Source organism: Sus scrofa, chromosome X (assembly GCF_054392235.1).
Source record: "Sus scrofa isolate SSC_HxYL_T2T_F1_AM1 chromosome X, Sscrofa_HxYL_maternal_Yorkshire_Landrace_v2.0, whole genome shotgun sequence".
NCBI lineage: Eukaryota > Metazoa > Chordata > Mammalia > Artiodactyla > Suidae > Sus > Sus scrofa.
Genome location: NC_139401.1, coordinates 3,370,949 through 3,396,883, shown reverse-complemented (window position 1 = coordinate 3,396,883; position 25,935 = coordinate 3,370,949). Strand labels below are relative to the sequence as shown.

Sequence of the window (25,935 nt, the reverse complement as noted above, 5' to 3'; positions counted from 1 at the left end):
TGTGAGGCTATATGGATAAACTATATATACACAAATACAAAGATACAGAGAGGAGACTAGATTTGTAAGTGTTGTCGCTCCCAAAAAAGAAACAGTAATTAGGAGACAAGACAGAGTCAGTAGCAAAGGCCACAGTGGGAGTCACACTGCCAGGGAGAAGCGCCTCGGCTAAGCGTCTGGACCTGTGACACCCCCCTCATCTTATACGGCCACTGTATCACCGTGAAAATGCATTTGAGAAATGCTTCCCCCACAGAGCTGCACCTGCAAAGGACAGTACAGACCCAGTATCTACGTAAAGATGCACAGGTACAGCCTTGCCTCTTTGGTGACCATACGTTTTTCAAAGTCTGTGAGGCGTGTGCTGAAATTGGGTTGTGATGATGGCTGTGCAACTACAAATATTATAAAATGTAAAACAACTAAAAACAGGAGTTGTCTCGGAGGCTCAGCGGAAACGAACCTAACGCGTATCCATGAGGACACGGGTTCAATCGCTGGCCTCGCCCCGTGGGTGAAGGATCCGGCGTTGCCATGAGCCATGGTGCCGGTCTCAGCGGCAGCTCCAATTCACTACCCCTAGCCCGGGAACTTCCCCCTGCCGCAGGTCCCTCCATAAAAAGACATAAAATAAAAATAAAGGCTTTCAAACGTGATGACTAAAAAAGAGGCACAGGTCTGTAAAGCCACATAAAGATGTCCACGTGTAAAGGAACTGGTGTACACAGATTCTCACACACACACACACACACACACACATGCACACACACGTGTATAGAGACCACACTAGCTTCTAAATGGAACTGGACTCTGTCCCACGGCACCTTCATCCACCTGACAAGCCCTGGGTGGACAGACACAGGGACCCCCCCCATCCCGTGCAGGGCTGAGGGGCGAGCCTGCACCCCAGTTTCCACGCAGGGCCACAGCCTCTCCCAGACCCTGTCCCGTCAGGTCACAGACGCCCCCATGTACCTGCAGGCGGCCTGGGCCTGGGCGGGTATCGGCCGTCATTGAGGTCCCTGTCATTCAGGAAACCTGCGGACAGAGCACAGGACATCCCAAGACGCTGAGCTGAGGGCCCCCTTTACACCCCAGCCTGTGGGAAGGGGCACGGGGACAGCCTATGACAGTGGGGTCCTGGAGAGGTGCCGGGGGCCAGACGCCAGGGGTCTGCGGGGAAGCCACCAGCCCGGGAAGGGCCATCGGTGAGACAGACCCCAGGCCACCTGAGCGTTTAGAGGAACTGCCGGCCGGGGAGGAAGGAAGCCCGGCCCTTCCGCTCTCGGACCCCCAGGCGCTCCAGCCTCAGCTCCACCCCCCACTGCCAGACGCTCTCCAGCCTGAGTGGGGCCCCCATTTTCCACACCACGCTTTGCTCCTCCCATGTGCTGGAGTTCCCTCTGTGGGGCAGGGGGTTAAGAATCTGACTGCAGTGGCTGGGGTAGCTGCAGAGGTGCAGGTTTGATCCCCAAGCCCTCACGATGGCTTAAAGGATCCAGCGTTGCCGCAGCTGCACCTCGGGTTCAGTCCCCAGCCCAGGAACTTCCATAGGTCTCGGGTGTGGCCATAATAAAAAACGTAAGATGCAGAAGGCAGGCAGGGGTCCTTCTGCTTTCTCTCAGCCAGGATCACCGCCTTGGCGAGGCCTTCCCAGAGCCGCGGGGACCCCCAGGGAAGGGGTGTCATGGCGTGTCCTGCCCCCCAACACACGTTTGAGGCAGAACACACGGCAGCATCTTCAGGAAGATAGATGAAGGCTTTGGAGAGCTTGAGAGATGCCTTTTGCTGTGTTGAAAGACACCTCTTGGAGTTCCCGTCATGGCTCCGTGGTAACGAACCTGACTAGTCTTCATGAGGACGTGGGTTCGATTCCTGGCCTTGCTCAGTGGGTGAAGGATCCGACGTTGCTGTGAGCTGTGGTGCAGGTCACAGACTCGGCTTGGATTCTGTGTTGCTGTGGCTGTGGTGTAGACCAGCGGCTGCAGCTCCGATTCAACCCTTAGCCTGGGATCCTCCATATGCTGCAGGTGTGACCCTAAAATGATACAAACAAACAAATAAAGGCGTATGTCCTGAAACACCTTGGCACAGAGGACAGCTTTACGAGGGCCACTTAGGAACATCTTAGGGACACTGGAAAACACAAGACCAGAGCCTTTGGGGGGGGACTGTTGCAGCTTTCAAGCCAAGCCCAGAGTGGAGGGTTTGTGCCCCCCAGTGAAGGGACTTGGCACGACCCTTCTGTGGCCAAAATCGGCTAAGGATTTGATCTATACAGCATCTCCCCTGGGCCCTGTGCAGAAATTCCTGCCCACCTGTGTGGACCTTTCATTCTAAACAAGGAAAGAAATCCAACACCTTCGCACGGCATTGCGTGTTGCAAAGCGTACCGTCATCTCGGGCTGCAGGGCCGAGGAACACAGGGAAAGGACCAGGGTTTAGGAGCCGGGGATCAGGGGTCGGGTCTCAGAGACGGAGACACCGCCCCTGAGCTGGAACCCGCACGGGGGAAACGGCGCTTGGCTTTTTCTGAAGCTTGTCCGCTGGGACACAGCCCAGCGTGTTGTGCACCCCAGGACTTCAAGGTTGGAGCGAAATCTCAAGAGGCTCGGCAGCAGCAGCAGAAACTCCCTGTTGCCACAGGAGCTGGGAATCTGGAGAGCCCAGCAGAGGTCAGCATGCCCCAGCGCCCACCTGTCTGCCCATGTGTCTGCCGGCATCTTGGACCTCCTGCGTTTGTCCCCTGGTCGCAAGGCAGCTTCCCTTCCCCAGAGGTCCTCTCCGTGGTGCGTGAATTCCCAACACCTCACTCAACCGTCACAGCAGGAACTCGGGCGCTGTGGCCCCCACCGGCTCTCACAAAGGGAACCAACACTCCACAGAAGACCCAGATGGAAACAGCACTCCAGGAGACAGAGGCTCCCCTTCCTTGGTAACGGCGGCAAATGTCTTCGGAGCCCACTGCGTTCTTTTTTTCTTCTTATGGCCACACCCGAGGCCTATGGAGGGTCCCAGGCTAGGGGTCGAACAGAGCCACACCTGCGACCTGCATCACAGCTGACGGCAACGCCAGATCCCTGAGCGAGGCCAGGGATTGCACCTGCACCCTCGTGGACGCTAGTCGGATTCCTAACCCCCTGAGCCACAAAGGCAACGCCTCCACTGCATCTTGTCTTCAGCCTCAAACAAAACCAAACAAAATGTGTCCTCTGTGAAGCGACCCCACCCAGGGGCTGCTGAGGAGCAGAAAGACTCCTGGTCAAAGACCCTCTGTATTTCCTCCCCTCTCCCCCAAGGACACGGGTCCGTGGAGCCCCTCCCACGATTCCCGAGAGCATCGCCATACCCAGGACTCACCTCCGCTGTTGTCATAGGAGCCAGGCTGCGGGTGAACAGGGGGCTTTGGCCTTGGGTAGGGGTAGACATCTGTTGGAAAACAGCAAGATGCTTTTAGGAAAAGAATGACTTCTTCTGTCACCACGCCATGAGAGGCCGACATACAACATGACATTCCGGCTTATTTGTATTTGCTCTTTACCGCATCCACAAATGCTCAAAATCCCTAAGCCTAAATAAAGCGTTCAAAGCCACCTGGAACAGACTCACAGACAGAGAAGAACAAGCTTATAGTTCCCAAAGGGGACAGGTGGGGGATGGGCTGGGGGTGTGGGGTTGGCAGGTGCACCCTGAGGTCTGTGGAATGACGGGCCAACGGGGGACCTGCTGTCCAGCACAGGGAACCCTCCCTACTATTCTGTAACAACCCCTATGGGAAAAGACTCTGAAAAACACTGTTTTCTAAAGGGATTAGAGGCTTAAATAGGAATGATCCAGTGACAGAGCCAATCAAAGAGAATGATGGCAATCCATGCACCCCCATGTTCACAGCAGCACAAGTCCCAGAAGCCAAGGAAACAACCCAAGTGTCCATCAGCAGATGAATGGATACAGAAGATATGGTCCATAGACACAATGGAATATTACTCTGCCACGAAAAAGAATGAAGTCATGCCATTTGCAACAATGTGGATGCACCTAGAGATTCTTATACTAACTGAAGGAAGTCAGAAAGAGAAAGACAAATACCATATGAGAGCACCTATACGCGGAATCGGAATATGTGGAATCTGAAAAAAGGATACACATAACCTTCTCTGCAGATCAGAAACAGACTCACAGACTTTGAAGACAAACTTATGGTGACCAAGGGGGAGGACAGGTGGGGGTATGGGATTGGCACAAGCACGCTGAGGTCTATGGAATGACGGGCCCACAGGAGACTCTACCCCATCGTCTGTGATCGTCTATGTGGGAAAAAGAATCTGAGAAAGAATGGATGTGATTACGCTGTGATGATGCTTGTACACCTACAAATATAATGAAATTCCTTGAATTAAAAAAAAATTCTAGGAGTTCCCGTCGTGGCGCAGTGGTGAACGAATCCGACTGGGAACCATGAGGTTGCGGGTTCGGTCCCTGCCCTTGCTCAGTGGGTTAAGGATCCGGCGTTGCCGTGAGCTGTGCTGTAGGTCGCAGACGTGGCTTGGATCCCGCGATGCTGTGGCTCTGGCGTAGGCCAGTGGCTACAGCTCCGATTGGACCCCTAGCCTGGGAACCTCCATATGCCACGGGAGTGGCCCTAGAAAAGGCAAAAAAGACAAAAAAAAAAAAATTCTGAAAACAGTGGATGCGTGGAGAGGGATCACTGAGCCACTTTGTGGTCCAGCACAAATGATCACGACCTAGGAAATCAACTCTGTTACCATAAAAATTAAAAAAAAAAAAAATTAAAGCTGAGTCTGAGCTTGAAAACAAAGGCTGGAAAGCAACCCGCTTGGGAACACGGCAGCTGCCGGAGCCCTGAGTCACAAGGGGTTACTTCCCAGGCCTGGGGCTTGCCCCCCGCCCCACCCCCCACTCCCCAGGATGGGTGAGTCGCTCTGGTCCAGTGACTCATCTTGCAGGAGGCCTGGCATCGAAATGCCCTGGAGCCGCAGAGGAAAGAAGCCCTTGGGCACCTGTTTAAGGCACGTGCTCCCAAACAGTCTGCAGGGAGGAAACTTCTCACGGGGCATTTCCACCCTCACCTCCTAGAGGAACAGGGCTCCATCGGACAGTAACTTGTTAGAAAGGCTGGGAGGAGTATTTGCAAGAAAGGAAAGCTGGGATGTTGCAACTGAAGGAAACAAAATGAAACATATTGACTTCATCATCCTCCAAGGATGGCTGTTAGTGTCCTGTGTTGCTGTTCAAGGCAACAGCTTCTTACAACCTCACTTCTGACTATCAAGACACCCCCACCCGCCAAGGAGATGAGCTTCCACCCATCGCAAGGCTTCCAGAAAGCTTCCGAAAGCCCTTGCCTGGGTCAGCATCACCGGGCACGTCTGCCTGGTCCGATTTTAGGTCTTTAGAGTTGTTGGATTGCTTGGAACTTTATGGACTATTGGCCAATAGATATATATATATTTTTTTCTTTTTAGGGCTGCACCTGCGGCATATGGAAGTTTCCGGGCTGTGGGATGAATCCAAGCTGCTGCTGCCACAGCAACACCGGATCTGAGATGCATCTGTGACCTGCACCACAGCTTGCAGCAACGCCGGATCCTGAACCCACTGTGCGAGGTCAGGGATCGAACCTGCACCCTCATAGACGCTCAGTCGGATTCTTAACCTGTTGCGCCACAACAGGAACTTCATTCTCCCACCTTTTTTTTAAAAAAAGAAATTTATGGGAGCAGTGCGTGCCAAGTTTTTTTAAACAACAAGAAACAGGATAGGACTTCCTATCGTGGCACAGTGGAAATGAATCCAGCAAGGAACCATGAGGTTGTGGGTTCCATCCCTGTCCTTGCTCAGTGGGTTAAGGATCTGGCGTTGCTGCGAGCTGTGGTGTAGGTCGCAGATGTGGCTCAGATCCGGCATTGCTGTGGCTGTGGTGTAGGCCAGCAGCTATAGCTCCAATTCGACCCCTAGCCTGGGAACCTCCATGTGCTGCCGGTGCAGCCCTAAAAACACAAACAAACAAAAACCCCCAAAAAACACAAAACACAAAGAAACAGGATAAAGGATATCACATGCACAGTGCAAGTGGGCTTTCTGGCATGGGACGTTATCAGAAATGCTGGAAACAGTGAGAAAAATAGTTTGTCCTCTAGCCTGATTAAAATGCCATCGCAATAATGTACCAGCTACACAATACAGAGTATTGTGTGAGTGTCTGAGCAACGAGGAAATAAAATAATTGGCATCGATGCACCTGCTCCCAGAGGAAAACTCTTAGTTGGAAAGAAAAAAAAAATAAAGAGGGAGGTTTCATCAGAACCAATTTTGAAAGGAGTGAGCATTCTTACCTCCGCCGTTGCCAGGATGTCCAGGCCGGGGGGGATAGGGCGGCTTCGGCCTTGGGTAGATGTCTGTGTTTGGAAGAGAAAAACGTCCCTCCATGAGAAGCAGCCTCCAAAACAAAACCATCACTGCGATGGTAGGTTTCCCATCTTATTCACAGATGCTGGTCACAGGGTTACAGGGGACGACCGACCCGCTAAAAATCACTTTGCAGCTAGAAATAAAGCCTCAGTCACAAGGACCTCCTGTGTAGCAAGCAGAGGGCACTCTACTCAAGAGAGTGTAAAAACCTATATGGGAAAAGAGTCTGAAAAGGAAGGGGTGTGTGTGTGCGTGTGTGTATGCACCACTGTTTCACTTTGCCGTACGCCTGAAATCAACACAACTTTGCAAGTCAGCCCTACTCTGATAAATTCTTTTTAAAAAACTCAAAACTTAGGCGTTTCCATTGTGGCTCACTGATAATGAACCTGACTGGGATCCATGAGGATGGGCTCCCTCAGCGGGTTAAGGATCCGGCATCGCCGTGAGCTTCGGTGTAGGTCACAGATGGGGTTTGGATCCCGAGTTGCTGTGGCTGTGACCTAGGCTGGCAGCTGTAGTTCTGATTTGACCCCTAGCTTGGGAGCCTCCATATGCCTGCAGGCGTGGCCCTAAAATGCAACAAACAAACAAACAAACAACCTCCCCCCAAAAAAAAAAACAAAAACAAAAAAACCTCTATCACAATAAGGCACCATGTCCAAAATACAGAGTATTGTCTGAGTCTCTGAGCAACGAGGAAATACAAAAATTGGCATCGATGCACCTGCTCCCAGAGGAAAACTCTTTTAGTTAAATAAGTAAGTAAATAAATAAAGGAAGAGGGAGATGTTGAAATGAGTGAGCACTCTTACCTCCGCTGTTGCCAGGATGCCCCGGCTGGGGGGGATAGGGCGGCTTCGGCTTTGGGTAGATGTCTGTGTTTGGAAGAGAAAAACGTCCCTCCATGAGAAGCAGCCTCCAAAACAAAACCATCATTGCGATGGTAGGTTTCCCATTTTATTCACAGATGCTGGTCACAGGGTTACAGGGGACGACCGACCCGCTAAAAATCACTTTGCAGCTAGAAATAAAGCCTCGGTCGCAAGGACCTCCTGTATAGCAAGCACAGGGCACTCTATTCAAGAGAGTGTAAAACCTATATGGGAAAAGAGTCTGAAAAGGAAGGGGTGTGTGTGTGCGTGTGTGTATGCACCACTGTTTCACTTTGCCGTACGCCTGAAATCAACACAACTTTGCAAGTCAGCCCTACGCCAATAAAGTTTTTCTAAAAAGTCAAAATTTAGAACTTAAAGAAAAAAATACACACACACAACCATTTTTTCCTTGACGGTTCTTTTGTTGACACTGCTATGCAATGCCATTTGATTCTCGTTAGTATTTCTCTCCATCTTTCCCCAAACATTATTTTCACCTTGTTTTGTAGCCTATAACTAATTTAAAAGTGCTTTTTCTAACCCTTGTCTTTTAACAGTCACTAAATCATTTTACCTCGACCGTAATTAGTGGTACGTTATCCCAACTAGTGTATTTTTTCCCCTTGTTTTCTTTTTTAAAAAGTGGTTTCCCTTATTTAGCGAATCAAAATTACTGTATTCTGCGTCTAATCAAGTTTCTTTTATTCTTCATTTGTCTCTGCTTACCTAAGTGTATTTTTTTATCAACTCTATTCTTCCTTTAATCAGGTTTGTTCTTCATTTTTTTCTATTTCCACAATCAAGTGTACTTTACTCTTCATTTCATCAGCTTTATTCTTCATGTAATCAGGTTTATTTTATTCTTTATTTTTCTCTGTTTAATTAATCAACTTTATTGTTCATTTAAACAAATGTACCTCAGCCACTATGGACAACAGTATGGAGGTACCTTAGAAAACTATGCATAGAACTACCAAAGGACCCAGAAACCCCACTCTTGGGCATATACCCAAACAAAACGTTCCTTGAAAAACACACATGCACCTGCATGTTCACTGCAGCCCTATTCACAATAGCCAAGACATGGAAACAACCCAAATGTCCATTAACAGATGATTGGATGAAGAAGATACGGTCCATATACACAATGGAATACTACTCAGCCATAAAAAAGAACAAAATAATGCCATTTGCAGCAACAGGGATGGAACTAGAGACTCTCATACTAAGTGAAGTCAGTCAGAAAGAGAAAGACAGATACCATATGATATCAGTTGTATCTGGAGTCTAATATATGGCACAAATGAACCTTTCCACAGAAAAGAAAATCATGGACTTGGAGAACAGACTTGTGGTTGCCAAGAGGGAGAGGGAGGGGGAGGGACTGGGAATTGGAGATTAATAGATGCAAATGATTGCCTTTGGACCAGAGAAGCAATGCGATCCTGCTGCATGGCCCTGGGAACTATATCTGGTCACTTATGATGAAGCAGGATGGAGGATAATGTGAGAAAAAGAATGTATACGTGTATGTGTGACTGGGTCACCTTGCTGTACAGTAGAAAATGGACAGAACACTGTAAATCAGCTCTCATGGAAAAAATAAAAATCATTATACAAAAATAAAAAATAAAAAAATGTACCTTCATCTTCATTTAATCAAGTTTACTTTATTCTTCATTGTTCTCTCCTGAACAAAGGCAGGAATTACATACAATAAACTTGAGTGTGTGTGTTTCTCCTGGAATGCGTGTGTTCAGGTCTCTCGGGTCTTAAGGGAGTAGACTTGCTGGGTTATCAGGAAATTCTGTATGTAAACGTTCAGAGGAACCGCCAGACTGCGTTCCGCTGTGTCTCCACCCCTCCCATCCCCTCCAGTGACACACGAAGGGTCCCACAGGTGTCTGTATCCCTGCCAACACTTGTTATCTTCCACTGTTTGCTTCTAGCCGGCGCAGGAGGAATGCTGCCTCGCAGTGACCTTGTTTGCATTTCCGCAAGGACCAGGCTCCCTTTACCACCTGCCCATCCTTGGCCTGCTCCAGGAACCTCTAAACACCCTCGGGCATCCCTTCAAATACACCAGCTCCCGGCTACAGCCTCACTTTTGCCCGGGCAGGTATCGCCACTCACCTGAGCTCGGCTTCTTGGTGGGCTCTGGGGACAAAAAGAAAACAGAACATTCAATAAGCAGCCAGGATTGGTGTGCAGCGCCGAGAAAGCATCGTTCATGCCCTAATTAAAAAATGAAGGCGTTCCTTTGAGGCGCAACAGGTTAAGGATGTGGTGTTTGTCACTGCAGCCGCTCAGGTGGTGGCTGTGGCGCGGGTTCGATCCCTGGCCCAGCACCATGCTGCAGGCATGGCAAAAAGAAAAGAAAATTTCAAGGCACAAATACGTGATAGGAGCACATCTCCATTGTGTATTCAGGGGCAAAAAAGGACCAAAACTCCCTTAACAGGTATGCCCCCTGGTGTCCCCTGCAGCTATGCGGGGAATTAGGGTGTGAGGGGCAGAGAGTTCCTGAGTGGTCCGTTCAGCTCATTAGGAAATAAGTTTCAGCAAAGCCTTGCAGGAGGCAGTGGAGCGAGGTTTGGGACACAGGCCAGGTGATCGACTTGGGAGAGAGCAGCCAGGACAGGTGGTGGCCATAAAAGCCACCTGGGTTATGCTCAGAGCCCTGGCGGGGGACCACAGACCTGGGACGCAAGACTGAGCCCGCACCTGAGCATCCGTAGGATGGGGGGTTAGGGTCCATCTCCAGCAACGGGAGCTCTCAGGGCCCGGAGTTCGCAATCCTGACCCCACCCAAGCAACGCACAGCAGTTCCCGCCTCCCCCCGGCGCCCCCCTCCGCCCCCCGCAGACACGCGAGCACCTACCGGGGTCGTCGAGAGCATCAGCCAAATCAAAGTCGCCTTGACCTGTGGGAACACGCAGCGTGTCAGTCGCAGCAAGGTGGCTTGGTCCGAGCCCCTGGCGCCTGCGTCCACCCCCTGCCCTTTGCCCCGGCTGCCCTGACGTTGCCCCGCCTCAGGGCAAAGGTCAAGGCCACCCACTTGAACTCAGCAGGGGCCAATCAACGCCCACAGCCCGCCCCCAGACACACCCTCCCCGTTGCTTCGGCAAACCAACCTCTTGGCATTCCCGGCAAGCCGACGCCCCTGCCCAAAAAGATCTCGGAAGGAAAATGCCTGCATCTCTGTATTTTTTTATTTTATGGAAGCATCGCTGATTTACATATGGTGTGAGCCGCAGGTGTGCAGCAAAGGGATTCGGTTACACGTACCCATTTTTTTCAGGTCCTTTTCTTGCATAGGTTATTAAAAGATATCACAAAGAGTTCCCTGTGCAGTAAGTCCTTGATAATTTTATATATAAGAGTGTATATCTGGGAAGTTCCCCTCGTGGCTCAGTGGTTAGCGAATCCGACTAGGAACCATGAGGTTGCGGGTTCGATCCCCGGCCTCGCTCAGCTGGTTAAGGATCCGACATTGCCGTGAACTGTGGTGTAGATTGCAGATGAGGCTCGGATCCCGTGTTGCTGTGGCTCTGGTGTAGGCTGGTGGCTACAGCTCTGATTCGACCCCTAGCCTGAGAACCTCCATATGCCGCGGGAGTAGCCCAAGAAATGGCAAAAAAGACCAAAAAAAAGAGTGTATATCTGCTAACTCCAGACTCCTAACTGATCCCCTCTCCCCCTCGGCAAGCACAGGTCTGATCTCTACGGCTGTGAGTCGTTTCTGTTCTGCAGACCGGCTCATTTGTGCCCTATGTTAGATTCCGCCTGTGAGTGAGCTCACGTTTGCCTTTCTCGGTCTGATTCCCCTCACTTAGTGTGAGCATCTCCAGGGCCACCCATGTGGCTGCGGGCGCCATCGTTTCCGTATTTTTTCCGGCATCCCCGTCTTCAAGAGGAGGGAGAAGATCCTACGGTCTCTGCGGCCACAGCAACATGCGTAGATGTGTTGAGAAGCCAGGGAGCCCACGCATTCTGCAAACGTCTATGAGGGATGGTTCTGCGGGGCACACTGTTGGGTGCTGAGGATATGACCTTGAAGGACCCGAACGCCGCCTCCTGGTTCTTTAGGGACGAGACACACGTGAATACCCTTAAAGGTGGGGACAGGGTGCAGCGGGGAGCACAGGGCAGGGGCGGCAGGTCTATCTCTTGTGTGAGCAGACCTGGAGATCTGCCTGGAGGAGGTGCCATGGGAGCCATTTGAAGATGGTTTCCTTACCAGGAGGCGTGAATGCAAATTGGGTTGAGGACCAGACCCAAAACTGGCCGCTCCCTCTCTGTGACATCCTGCCAGCCTTTCCCAAACATTTCAAACCAGGTCCCCTCCTCCCAGTGCTCAGAAATTCTGCCAACCCGGGCACGTTTTTCCTTTATTATTTATTTATTTTTTTCTGCTCTTTAGGGCCGCACCCGTGGCATATGGAGGTTCCCAGGCTAGGGGTCGAATGGGAGCTACAGCCGCCGGCCTACACCACAGCCACAGCAACGCCGGATCCGAGCCACATCTGTGACATACACCACAGCTCACAGCAACGCCGAGTCCTTGACGCACTGAGCGAGGCCAGGGATCGAACCTGCGTCCTCACAGATGCTAGCTGGGTTCTTAACCTGCTGGGCCACCACGGGAACTCCCTGAAAATACTATAAGGAAGTCTGGGATCTGGAGGGGGGTTGAGTCTGTTTTCCTGTTTTTTACTGGTTCTACCCAGGGAAAGGGAGTTGGGGGGGTCGGGAGTGACGGCTTTGGGGGTGACGAGAATGTTTGGGAATCTATGGTGGTGATGGTTATACCACCTTGTGAATATGCTGCAAAAAAAATCTCTAAACCATTAGCTTTCAAAGGTTAACAGGTGGCCTTTAGAAAGAGGAATCAGGCAGGCACCTGCTGTGTGTCGAGTCCCAGTGCAAGCATCTTCAGGCCACATGGGGAGGCTGGCGTCCCCACCCTGCACGTGCCCCAGCCGAGGGACCTGGGTTTCCGGGAGCTTAAGGGCAACATCAGGTGTTGCACCTGGATCCCCCAGGAGCCCCCATCCCAGCCCGGGTACCAGAAGGATGCTGGGCAGGAATGGGGGACTCTGTGACCCTAGACCCTGGGGGTCCCCCCCACCCCAAATGGGCCTGGAGGTAGGTTGGACCCATCCTGCCTGGGCTCTGAGAAGCCACACGGCAGCCTCTGAGGCTGCTGGTCAGGGCACTCGGCCCCCAGCAGGTCCATCCTTCTTTGGGGAAGAAGCTGGCCCCTCTGTGCTCTGAGGCATCATCCAGGACCAGGGGACGGGACCAGCAGTGGCACATAGAATCCGAGGACACCCTCCCAAGGGTGTGGCCGAGCCTCGGACCCGTTCAGAGGGACAGACACGGGTACAGCCCCAACCTCGTCCTCACAGCACCCCCGGCAGCTGCAGAATTTGCCTTCCAATCGCCTCCGGGGTGATTTATAGATGACGCAGGGGCCGCCCCAGGAGGTCCAGGGTCCCGACCACACCCAACAATCTCCTCCAACCAGCGCATCTGCTCCCCCCTCTGAGATGATCAAATCCTCTGTAATCTGTCTCCTCTCGGCCTCTCCCACATCCCTTGCCCCAGGGGTGGGTGGCACTTGGGCCCCATCCCCAGGGATGAGGGAGCCCTGCCAGGCCTGCCCCCAGCCCGTTAAGAGCTCCCATCCCTTTCCGGAAGCCTCCTTCCATGCAGAGAGGCTTCTGATGCATGAGGACAGGTCACGGAGGAAGCTGACCCCGGCTGTCACCGGTGGGGCACTCCTGGTGCCTCCCGATCGTGACTCAGAGCAGAAGGCTGCCCCTCCCCCACCCCAGCAGGGACACCATCCAGTGCAGCGGGGCGAGGCTGGCATGGCCTGGGTCCCCTCTGCTCGCCAGGGGCGTTTCTGCTGAAACAGCGGAAGCCCCTCAGGCTTCACGTCCCGGCCCCTCCGGGAACAGTCTGGCTGGGAACATCACTCGGATTGAAGATGCTGGTTGATGGGGTTCCGTCTCAGGGGACATGGAGGGGACCTTGCAGCTCTCAGGACAAGTTGCTTCCATGAGCTTTATGTTCCACCCAGAGGGAAACCGAGCACGGCCCTGTGGGGCTCCTGGACGCAAAAGCCTACGTCCCCTCTTGCTTGTCGGGAAACGGGCCTCATTTATTCAGCCTCCCAGATGTTTCCCGGAGTGCAGACAGCGGCTAATCGGGAAAGGGAGGGGACGCCGAGACCAGAGAGGGGCCGTCAAGACACAACCCTGCACAAATCAACTCTACTTTTTTAAAAAATCAACCATACTTTTATGCAAACGCTTGCACTTGGCGTGGATACGCCATGAGATCCTGCTGCGCGGCACAGGGACCTGCTTCCAGTCCCTGAAGATAGAACACGATGGAGGATAAGGTGAGAACGAGAATATATATCGCTCTGACGGGGTCGCTATGCGGTGCAGTCGAAACTGACAACACTGCCAAGCAAGCATAATGGAAAGAATAAAAATCCAAAAAATAAATAATCCCCTCTTTTAAAAAAAAATCAACGATAATTTTCAAAAAAACTATACAAAAGGAAAAAGAAAAAGAAACAACCGTCCAGCTTGGGGGCAGGTCCTGGTTCCTCCTCGAGGGATACACAGAACAATAATCTGATTTTTTCCAAAGAACTGAAGCCGCCATCAAATGCAAGTATTTTTTTTTTTTGTCTTTTGTCTTTTTAGGGCCAAACCCGTGGCATATGGAGGTTCCCAAGCTAGGGGTCGAATCAGAGCTACAGCTGCAGGTCTACACCACAGCCACAGCCACAGCAACGCCAGACCCAAGCCGCGTCTGTGACCTAAACCACAGGTCATGGCAACACCGGATCCTTAACTCACGGAGCGAGGCCAGGGATCGAACCCGCAACCTCATGGTTCCTAGTCGGATTCATTTCCGCCGCGCCATGATGGGAACTCCCAAATGCAAGATGTTAATGAAGCCTTCTTCATTCCAAAAGAAAGATCATCAGAACATTTCTGTGAGCCCCGAAACACCAGCTTTGGAGAAGAATGCACGCGCGCGTGTACCCAGTTCCTCCTCAGTGACCTTAATTTCCACTCCCAAACCGTAAAATCATCATCTATTCTCTCCCAGGGGGCGGGGCGGGGGGAGGGAAAACACACAGTCTTAAAGGCATCAGCCTGCTGGGACCCTCCTTTCCCTGGCAAAGCAATCAAGCTATTTTTTCTCTTTTGCCCAAAACTCTGTCTCTGCGTTTCTCCTTGGCCCCCGGAGACAGAGGCCAACTTTCAGCAACCAGAGCACAAGATGAGACTTGGAACCTCTGCTCCGTTTCTCATGTGCTCTGTTTAGCCAGCTCAGTGGTTTTTAATCAGTCCCGCATGTTCTGGGATCTGTAAACACCAGGACAGGAAGCAGCCCTGTGTGTGTTTCTGGAGTCAGAATGCTGCCCCCACTGCTGGCATCCCAGGGACATGGGTTTAAAAGAACTTGAGCTGGTGGGTGATACGTCTCAGCATCCTACGCAAGACTCCTTATCCCGCACCTCCCCAGAAGGCTATGTGGGAGGGATTTTTTTTTTTTTTTGGTCTTTTTAGGGCCCCACCCATGGCATATGGGGTTTCCCAGGCTACGGGTCTAATCGGAGCTGTAGCTGCCAGCCTACATCAGAACCACAGCAACGCCAGATCCGAGCCGCATCTGCGACCTACACCACAGCTCACGGCAATGCTAGATCCTTAACCCATGGAGCGAGGCCAGGGATCGAACCTACAACCTCATGGTTCCTAGTCAGATTGTTTCCACTGCACCACAATGACGGGAACTCCGGAGGGATTTTTTAAAACCACCCGAGTGGCGCTTGGAGGAATGCTGTTACCTCTCTAGACACCATGCACCTCACAGGGCAAAAACTACAAGATGCCAAGACTCGAAGATGCTCCTGAGTGGAGTCTGCCTTTCAGACCCACCAGCCAACAGACAAAGGGCTTTATTTTTTTAATTATTATTTTTTTTTCCCCAAAGCAAACAGAAGAGCTATTTTGGACTCTTGCTAACACAGCACCGAGGCTGATACTTTGCAAGAGAAAAAAAGCCCACCCACCCACCACGCCTCCACGGGAACCACGGAACAGACACATGTCCAAGCTGCCAGTAACTAACCCCTGAATGCTTGCTGACTTGCATCTGAAGGAGAAAATCAGCCCCAGGCTAGCTCGGAGACGGGCTGGGGCGGGGGGTGGGGTGGGGGGTGGAGGGCAGGATGAGAGGAAGATGTGATTCCCGTCTAAAGCCCTGGCACCAGTTACAGCCATTTCCAGGAGACCAGATCATCGCTGATTTTAATTATCCTTGAGTGGGTCCATCAGACACACAAGGCACCCCTCGCAGGCAGACAGGATCTGAGATTTCATTATTCCAACCAGTGTCCTTGGATCGCTGACCCATTTGGGAACAGCTGCCCTTGATTGACTAGATCAAGCCAACTGTTTTTCACTTCTTTCTTTCTTTTTTCGCTGTCTTTATAGGGCTGCACCCACGGCGTATGGAGGTTCCCAGGCTGGGGGTCCAATTGGAGCTACAGTGGCCGGCCTACACCACAGCCACAGCAACGTGGGATCCGAGCCGCGTCTGCAACCTACACCACAGTGCACGGCCACACAAGATCCTTAACCCACCGAGTGAGCAAGGCCAGGGATCGAACCCGTGACCTCATGGTTCCTAGTGGGATTCGTTTCCGCTGTGCCACGATGGGAACTCCTCTTTCATTTCTTGATGTAGGCTTTTACGGGTTCCCTGAAGTGTGGGTTAGTTTAAACTCATTCTCCCGGGCTCAGCTGTCACAGATTAAGCCACTTCGTGAGCCATCTATCTGCAGGACCATCTTGCTTTTGAGGCCTTGCACCGAGGGATTGCAACCGAGCTGGAGCAGCAACTCCCAGAAAACAAATCCTGACTTCCTTCCAGGCACATTCCAAGTTCCCCCTTTGCCTCTGGTTCGACTGTCTTTAACAAACCTATAATTTAAAAATACATGCAAGTGTCCAGAAAGCATAGGATGGCGTCTCTTTCCCAGGATGGCGAGAGTCTCGGAGCGGAGAAAGGAAAGCATTTGCCCGGGGAAGCAGCTCAGGTTTGGGAGAGCTCAAGGGGGAATTGCTCTCAGCAGGTCTGGTGTGTGGTTGGCGGGGTTCAAACTCCTCCTCCTGGAACAGCTGGATGAGCAAACCCAGAGTTTCTAGTTTCTCCTGATGTTTCGGTTTCCAGCAGGACGGCGGGGCTCTTCTCAAAGACAGCTCAGCTCTCACCCTGCACAGCTCAAGGGGAACGTCCAGACAGTGGGTGATGGACACGCCCCGCGACTCCTCCTTGACCTCAGCCCCTGAGAGCCGCCCAGCCTCGCCCCAGAAGGTCCACCAGGGGTCCCGGACCCCCAAGGGCCCTTCTGGCACATCGCAGGTGGAGGCCCTCTGCACCAGCTCCCGGAGTCCCCAGGAAGAGAAATACCGGGTCACAACGGAGGACGACATTGTGACCTGAAAAAAAAAGGCAAGACGTCTGCTGCGGAACGAACCCTTGAGAAAAACTCTGCCGACTGTCTTGCGAGGCTTCATTGGATGGCGTGTCCTAAACCAGCCTTCCTAGAGCGATCCCTTGGCACACAAGGGACACAGAGACATTTCTGCGTCAGGCTTAGGTGGGTCCAGGACGGGGCACGTTTCACCAGCTCCTGGGAGACTTTGTGGCTGCAGATCCCTGCACCTCACTTTGCAGGAAAAGACCTCTTGTCTCGGCTCTGGGGCTCCCATAACAAGATTCCGCCAACTGGGCAGCTCGAAACGACAGACTGGATTTCGCCTTGTCCTGCAGACCGGAATCCGAGGTCCAGGTGTGGGCAGGGCTGGTCCCTTCCGAGGCCTGTCTCCTGTGTCCATTTCTGCTGTCCAGCAAAGTGACCCCGTCATAGGGTATATCCATTGCCTTTCTCGTATTCTCTTCCAATCCTGGTCTATCCCAAGAGACTGGACAGAGTTCCCTGTGCTGGACAGCAGCACCTCATGGCTGATCCATTCTCAGTGTCGCAGTTTGCATCTACGGACCCCAAACGCCCCATCCAGCCCACTCCCTCCCCCTCCTCCTTGGCAACCCCAAGTCTGTTCTCCGTGTCTGTGAATCTGTTTCTGTTCTGCAGAGAGGATCATTGGTGCCATATTTTAGATGCCACATAGAATTGATATCATATGGTATTTGTCTTTCTCTTTCTGACTGACTTCACTTACAGAATTTCTAGTTTCATCCATATGGTTATAAATGGCATTATTTTGTTCTTTTTTGTGGCTGAGTAGTATTCCATTGTGTATATGGACCACATCTTCTTTATCCATTTATCTGTCAATGGATATTTAAGTTTGTTTCCACGTCTTGGCTATTATGAATAGTGAATATAGGGGTACATGTATCTTTTTCGGCTTTTTTTTTTTTTTTTTTTGCTGCACCTGCTGCATATGAAAGTTCTCAGGCTGCAGCTGCTGGTTTACACCCCAGCCACAGCAACACCAGATCCGAGCCACGTCTGCCACCTACAGCACAGCTCATGGCAACGCCGGATCCTTAACCCACTGAGCGAGGCCAGGGGTCCAACCTGAGTCCTCATGGGTACCAGTCAGGTTCTTTCCAGTGAGCCGCAGCGGGAACTCCCTGTATCTTTTTGAAGCATAATTTTGCCTGGATATAAGTCCAGGAGTGGGACTGCTGGATCACAGGGTAGCTCTGCTTTTAGTTTTTTAAGGAACCTCCATCCTGTTCTCCACAGTGGGTGTGCCAATTTTACTTTCCCATCGGCAGCGAAGGAGGCTTCCCTTTTCTCCACACCCTCTCCAGCAGCTGTTATTTGTAGACGTCCTAACGACGGCCATTCTGGACAAGGGCAGTTTTCATGCCCGTTTGTGGGGTAACTTCCCCACGCATAGATTGGTTAGATCAAAGCGTGTTTAGGGGGCCATGAGGAAGGATGCACAATCAAGAGAGGCTCAGCTGAGGGACGTGGGGAGAGGCCAGCTTAGGCTGGAGTCTCGTGGCATCTAGCTGGTTGGCTTGTTGTCTCAGGCAAGCACCATGCCCTTCTCCTACGAGCATTCTCTGAAGCAAAACACAAACAACTGCAGCAACCAGCGTAAAAGACCTCACCCAGCACCTGACCGACCTCCACTCCCCGGGAACCACGACATACGTACGGGTGTTGAAAACTATAGCAAACATCACCCTCAGTTTTTATTACAGTCGGACCTCCAGATGAGCCATTCGGCATCTGCACAGGCAACCAACGGCGGATCGAAAAGAGTGAACATTTTCTTAACGGCCACACCCTCAGCATCTGGAACTTCTGGGGCCAGGGATCGAATCCCAGCAGCCGCTTGGATCCACATCGCAGCCTCGGCAATGCCGGATCCCTCACCCGCTGCACTGTGGTGGGAACGCCAAAGAGACTGATTTTTTTTTTTTTTTAAATCCAGAGAGTTTTTGCAAAACTAGAATTTGCCACATCCTGGCAACTATTCAAGAGCACTTAGCGGTGTGTGGTATAGAAAGCCCCCTCGAGGTGATTTAAGGTCTATAGGAAGGTCTGTGTGCATTGCACGCAAACACGGTGTCATTTTATGGAAGGGGCTCGAGCAGCTGTGGATCTGGGTGCCCAAGGAGGTCTGGACCGAATCCTGCTCGAATACTGAGGGATGCCTGTATTTTTTTCAGTCTGCAGGTGGAAAAGCGGTTGTATTTAAAAGCACACGGATTTTTAGTCTTGTGTGATAAGAGAAGGTGGAACAGATGCGGAAAGGAATTTCAGAGCCAGTGTAAAATATAGATACAGGAAAATGTTAATATATATATATATATATATACAGGATACAATGTACATATATTGGGAAAGGAAACATTAGGATATACATACATATATGCAACATAAACTATGTATATATTTCTGTGTTATGTATACCTATGTTAAAGATAGATAGAAACAGATAGATGGATAGATAATAGGATGTATGTGATGGATGATAGATGATAAAAAGATAAGATGGATGGATATACAGTTGATAGACAGAGGGTTAGCTAGATAGATACATAGATGGATAAACATTTTTTCCTCAACAGAGCAAACACTACAAGCAGCCCCTTGGAATTCCCACTGCTCTTTCGATCAGCTTTTAGCAGATGTGGTCCAGCCTCACGTTCCTTCGAGCCCCTCCAGATCTGACAGCGAAAGCTAATTAAATGCACTGGAAAGTTGAAGCCGCCAAATTATAAACCCCTATGCCTCTGGAATCTCACCCTATTGTTGTCATTTTATTTTACACGCACAGTTTAATCACCGCGACAACGGTCTGCTCGAGGCTCAATCATTAGGATGGGGTGGTTTTTGGGAGCCTCTGGTCCACGCATCTCGACGGCTTTGCAGACTCTTCTGGGGCCCTTGAGAACTCACTCAGTCTGACAGCAGGTGGCGATTGGGGCTGGGGGGACTGTCTACCCTTTTACCCAAGTACCTGGAGCCTGCTCATCTGGGTTACCCAGCATCATCTCGAGCCAGGGCTCCCTCTCTTCCTGGTCCCTCTGCAACCCCACCCACCCGCCCGTGCATTTTTGCAGGAATCTGACCTCAGACAAATGATGGAACCTCTCTGGGCCTCTGTGTACCCACCCATAAACCGGCGTCCAGCACGGCACCCCCAGCAGAGCCTGGAGGAAGTGAGTCGGTCATCAAAAGAATGCGGCAGGGACTCCCTCATCAAAAGAATGCACTCAGGGTGTTCCCATCACGGCGCAGCGCAAACGAATCCGACTAGGATCCATGAGGATGAGGGTTCGATCCCTGGCCTCACTCAGTGGGTTAAAGATCTGGCGTTGCCGTTAGCTGTGGTGTAGGTTGTAGATGCGGCTCAGATCCTGAGTTGGTGTGGCTGTGGTGCCGGCTGGCCGCTGCAGCTCTGATTTGACTCCTAGTCTGCGAATCTCCATATGCCGCGGGTGCGGTCCTAAAAACAACGTGGCCAACATCAGCCGGGCTGATTTTTCTCCCTCCTGCAGCACATCTGTTAACCCACATCACGACGTTGGAGGGAATCCGATCCCCAAGGCTTCCCCAAGGACCTCTAGACTGTGCATTGTAGGGGTGAGTGGTCCCAGGCCATGGGTTAACCCATAGTTCTCCCTGCAGAGAAACAAACGCTCGGACAGACGGTCGTGTTTTGCTGGCTTGGCCGCTGGGAAAACCAGAGCTGAAAAACCAGAAAACCAAAGTGCGGTCCTCTCACCTCACGAAGCCCTGTGGTCAGTTCAGGGACCAACATCTCCCTGCAAAGAGACTGCGTGACCCCCACGCCAGGAAGATGCAGGAAGGCCCTGGGGGAGGTGCCAGGATCTGTCACCAAACCTCACCTGGCCCTAAACAGCCATCCTCAAACAGGACCAACAGGAAATGCCATGACAGTGACCTTGGCATCCAATCTTCATTCCTAACCTACCTTGCTCCTCACTCTTCAATACCTCACAGTCTTTCATCCCCGAGAATTTTAATATGAAAAGGACCAAAGGAGCTTTTCCGATTGATGGCTGTTCCAACCTACACTTCACGGGTTAATGACAGCTTCTCAACGAGGTCCCGCCCTGTCCCCGTTCAACAAACCACAATCCTGGCATCCTGACAGCAGCCTGGATTAAACTTTGCAGCGTAAACAATTCCGACGCTTTTTCTTTGCTACCCGGAGAAAGAGGGAAAAACATGAAAACATCTGAAGGGAGGTGGCCCTTGGGCAAAGCCCCTCGGGTGAGCCGTTCCCCAAACCAAGTCCTGACTCAGCTCTGCTCTCGCCATCCGAAAATACAGAACCAATATTTTATTTTATTTTATTTTCCAGCCGCGCCCATGGCAGGCAGAAGTTCTCAGGGTGAGGGTCGAACGCGAGCCACAGCAGCGACAACTGCCTGATACTTAATTCGCCGAGCCCGGGGGGAAATCCAGAACTAACATTGTAGCTCTAAAACAGGAACTGAAATCCCAACACGCCCCAGCCACGAGGTTCCCTTTTTCCAAGGGTGACACACCCAGCGATCAAAAGCAGGAAGCCCCCCCCCCCCCCGCGCGCAAGGGCTGTGAGCCCCCATCCTACACGTCTGGGTCCAGTGCCCAGATTCCAAATGGGCCCCGTCCCTTCTCCCATCACGGCCCTCAGCCTTGTCTCTTTTTTTCTCCCAGCCTGGAGGGTCCCGCCCTTTCCCCAGCAGAAGTCCTTTGGGAAGCGGCGCTTGAAAGCGACCAGAGAGAAGCGCACATCCACGCACCCAGCTGTCCCCCCGCCGAGCCCCCCTCACCTCGGCCGCGCATCAGGAGACACAGGAACGTGAGCCCGAAGAGGCCCCGCCAGCTCGCCATCCTCCGTGCTGCGTCCTCCGGCCTCGGAGGATCCCGCCGATGCTCTGACTTCTGCCGTCCCGCCCCGCAACGTCTCCAGGCGGAAAGTGTGCACCAAACTGCGCGCTCTTTCCGGAGTCCAACGGGCTCCGCGCCCAGTTCCAACCCCCAGAGCCGCGAGCCCCGTGGGGCGAGTGCCTGCACGCCCAAGGCCGTCCCGGGGAGCCGGCTCCCAGGATGATGGGGCAACAGGCGGCCGCCCAGCGCCAATGAGCATCCGGGGCTTGGGGAAGCCGGCACACCTGCTTGGCAGCTCCGCTCCCCGCGGGCGAGGGAGGCGCAGCAAGATGACAGGCGCCAGCCCTGCGCGCAGGCGGACACTCCCCGCCACCCCCACCCGGGTCCTCCCCAGCAACCCTCCTGCAGGGCGGCACCGGCCCCAGGGTTGGGCCACGGCCAAGGGCAGCGCAGGGCCCCACTTTAATCTCTGCTTCTGCAAGTTCAGATCCTGTACCCTTAGAGTCATGTGGTGTCCCGGGACCTCACTTAGGTGTGTGGGTGGCGGGGCCATCAGTCTGGGCAGGGAGGTTGGGTCCTTGCAAAGATCAGGGCCTAGACCCAGGCGTAATCTCCACTTCTGCAAGGAGCAGACTCTGTTCCCTATAAAGAGCCACGCCAGGTCCTGGGACCTCACTTGGGTTTGTGGGCAGGGAGGTTGGTGTCAGGGACGCACGTTTCACCTGCCTTCTACCTGAGCCGGGTAACAAGGGCATGGACACACCAGGATGATAAAGTCTTGAGCTTCCGCCTTGCTCTGAGGATGGGATATCAGAGGAGCTCATGCATTCATTCAACAAACATTTGGTGTGCACCTGTTCTGAGCCAGGGTCGGGCTATAAGGACCGAATCGCTGGTCGCAGAGGAGGAGACCATTGCAGTTCAGGGTTGCGTGGTGTTGAGGGAGACGCAGGGGGCCCTGGGGCGCTTGGGAGCTTCTGCCCTCACCTTGATCAGATAGGCTTGTGGTGAGGGTCACGGCCCCCTGCTGATTTTAAAGGCTGGGGAGGGAGGGAACAGGAGGAGAGGAACGAAGAGCGGGGCTGGGTGGGGGGCAGGCAGAGGCCCAGGACTGCTGTGGGGTCAACTCCAGGGGATGCTGGGAACGTTGCCAAGAGCTAGGGGGCTGAATGTGTGTGTCACTCCCCGCCCCCAATTTGTGTGGTGAAGCCGGAACCCCCAGGGGATGATGTTGGGATGTGGGGTCTTTGGGAGGTGATGAGGGCTACGTGAGGTCATGAGGGTGGGGCCCCGTGATGGGTTTAGGGTCCTTGTAAGAAAAGATATAAAGGTCTCTGCACGGATCTGAGGACACAGGGGAGGGACCAGCCTGCCCACACCTGGGTCTCGGACTCCAGCCTCCAGAACCGGGGGATGCACTGTCTGCTGAGCAAGCCCCCATCTGGGGTATCCAGTGGGGACCACCCCAAAGCACGAAGGTGCCCCCTATAACTCATCCTCTGGACTTTGAAGAGAAGTCAATATTACCTTTTTTTTTTTTTTTTTTTTTTTTAATCTTCTTGCTTTTTAGGGCAGAACCCACGGCACAATGAAGTTCCCAGGCTAGGGGTCGAATCAGAGCTGCAGCTGCAGGTCTACACCACAGCCACAGCCAGGCGGGATCCAAGCCTCATCCAAGCAGCTTAAGCAATGCCAGATCCTTAACCCACTCAGCAAGGCCGGGGATCGAACCTGTGTCCTCATGGATACTAGTCAGGTTCTTAGCCTGCTGAGCCACAGTGGGAACTCCTCGCCTTGTTTCTGAGTCAAGTATGAATAAGCACATGTCCATCCAACAGCCCCCAAGAGAGAAGTCACGATATTTCCTGCATCCTGGAAACTATGTGTTCTCCACCCAGCTGTTTTTTGTCCCTGGAGTGGGGCGGTGTCGGGTTAGCATTTGCACAACTGACAGGGAGACCCAGACCAGAGCTTTGTGTGCCATCTGGTGGATGATGGGCGGGCCTCGGTACGAACGCACGGTCATCTGCCCTATTTTTGTGGGTATTCCGTATGCCAAACCCGCCCTCCCACAGCCCCCAGCCCAATTTGAGAGACTCCAGGCGACGCGTCCTTCCACCAGGTCTCGTTTGGCTCCATAAAGAGAGCACGATTCACAGTGGACGGGGAGGGGCTGTTGGAAGTTACCTTAAAGTGTCCCTTCTCCCTCAGCCCCAGGAAGGAAGGAACCACCCCGGAGACGGTTCCCCGTCCTGGGCTGAATCCTGTCCTGCTAAAATCCATACATGGAAGCCCTGACCCCCCAGGACCTCTGGATGGGGCTGTGTTTGGAGACCGGTCTTTCAAGAGGGGATGAACGGAGGTAGCTGAGGTCACGAGGGGGGTCCTGATCCCCCAGGACGGGGGTCCTTAGACGAAGAGGAGGTCAGGACACAGACACGCACAGAGGGATGACTCTGTGAGGACACGGGGAAGAGACAGCCGTTGACATGCCCAGGAGAGAGGCCTTGGGAGGGACCCGCCCTGCCCGCCCCTGGGGCTCAGGCTCCAGCCTCCAGGAACCGGGGCGGGGGGAGGGTATGTATTATGGCAGCTAAGCTGACTCATGCAGCCCCCACCAGATGCCCAGAGAGGACCACGTATAAACCACTTTGCACCTGCTGCCTCGGTCTCCTTGATGGCCGCGTTCTGTGATTTGGAGGCTACAGGGAGGCTTACGAGGCTGGAAGTCCTCAGCTCCAGCCATGAGGACTCAAGGTTGCCGTGACACACGATTAAAAAGAAACATATCCAGGAGTTCCCATCTTGGCTCAGTGGTTAACGAATCCGACTAAGAACCATGAGGTTGCAGGTTCGATCCCTACCCTTGCTCAGTGGGTGAAGGATCCGGCGTTGCCGTGAGCTGTGGTGTAGGTTTCAGATGCAGCTCGGATCCTGCGTCGCTGTGGCTCTGGCGTAGGCCGGCGGCTACAGCTCTGATTCGACCCCTAGCCTGGGAACCTCCATATGCCGCAGAAGTGACCCAAGAAATGCCAAAAAGACAAAAAAGACAAAAAAAAAAAAAAGAAAGAAAGAAACATATCCAGAGAGAAGTATGACTCAAAAAGATACATGCACCCCACTGTTCATGGCAGCACTAAATACAATAGCCAAGACATGGAAACAACCTAAATATCCCTGGACAGAGGGGTGGGTAAAAAAGACATGGTATATATGCATAATGGAATACTACGCAGCCATAAAAAAATGAAACCATGGCATTTGCAGCCACATGGATGGACCCAAAAATTATCATGCTGCGTGAAGCTCGTCAGACAGTGAGACACCCACATCACATGCTATCCCTTCCATGTGGCCTCTAACGAAAGGACACAATGAACTTCTCTGCAGAACAGATGCTGACGCAGAGATGTTGAGAAACTGATGGTTTTCAAAGGTGACAGCTTGGGGGCAGGGGGCTGGGCTGGGCATTTGGGATGGAACTGCTATGACATTGGGCTGTGATGATCAGCGTACAACTATAAATGTCATCAAATGCACTGAGTTCAAAAAAATAAAAAGAAGCAAACAGAAAACCCCTTATCTGCCCTTCATGTCCGCCGCGGTGTTTTGGGAAATCCCAAACCAGGAAATCTCAGATCTTTGAGGGGAGGAGTTCCCTGCTGGCCTAGCGGTTAAAGATCTGGCATGGTCACTGCTGTAGCATGGATTCAAACCCTGGCCCAGGAACTTCCAGGGGTGGCCAAAAAATATATATGTAGAGCTGAGGCCTGAAGAGTGAGCGTCACTGGAGGAAAAGGGAGAATATTCTTGAGGTAGGAGTGGACATGTGTGCTCCTGGGTTGGGGCTGGGTCCCCTGGGGAGGAAATGCCAACCGGTGGGGGCTTGAGTTTGCTAGTTCTGCTCTACAGGGAGCAGGGAGGAGGGCGAGATTCTCCTGTTAATCAGAGGACAGCAACTCTATGGGAAGACAAACCCCCAGGGGCCTCGGACATGGTTACAGATGGGGGCAACCTTTTATTGTTTTTGGCTGAGCCCAGGGCATGCATAAGTTCCCTGTGCCAGAGGTCAACCCCGAGCTGCAGCCCCGACCTGAGCCCTAGCAGTGACAACGCTGGATCCTCTACTCACTGAGCCACCAGGAAGCTCCCATTTGTAGAGTTTTTGATGATCAGAGTGACCCTCCATCCAAG

At 52.6% G+C, this 25,935-nt stretch overlaps 1 protein-coding gene across 1 annotated transcript in view; it reads right to left on the bottom strand.

The window, feature by feature from the left end:
• LOC110257720 (glycoprotein Xg-like) overlaps positions 1 to 21,797 on the bottom strand; it is a 39,824-nt gene extending 18,027 nt beyond the window's left edge. The window contains exons 1-7 of the mRNA XM_085007065.1: positions 21,684 to 21,797; positions 10,192 to 10,233; positions 9,444 to 9,467; positions 7,248 to 7,310; positions 6,357 to 6,419; positions 3,361 to 3,429; positions 976 to 1,038 (exon numbers count right to left, since the gene is read on the bottom strand). Coding sequence (XP_084863191.1) covers positions 976 to 1,038; positions 3,361 to 3,429; positions 6,357 to 6,419; positions 7,248 to 7,310; positions 9,444 to 9,467; positions 10,192 to 10,233; positions 21,684 to 21,744 — 385 coding nt within the window. The 5' untranslated portion in view covers positions 21,745 to 21,797. The remainder of the gene's footprint in view (positions 1 to 975; positions 1,039 to 3,360; positions 3,430 to 6,356; positions 6,420 to 7,247; positions 7,311 to 9,443; positions 9,468 to 10,191; positions 10,234 to 21,683) is intronic.
• Between the last annotated feature and the right edge of the window lie 4,138 nt (positions 21,798 to 25,935).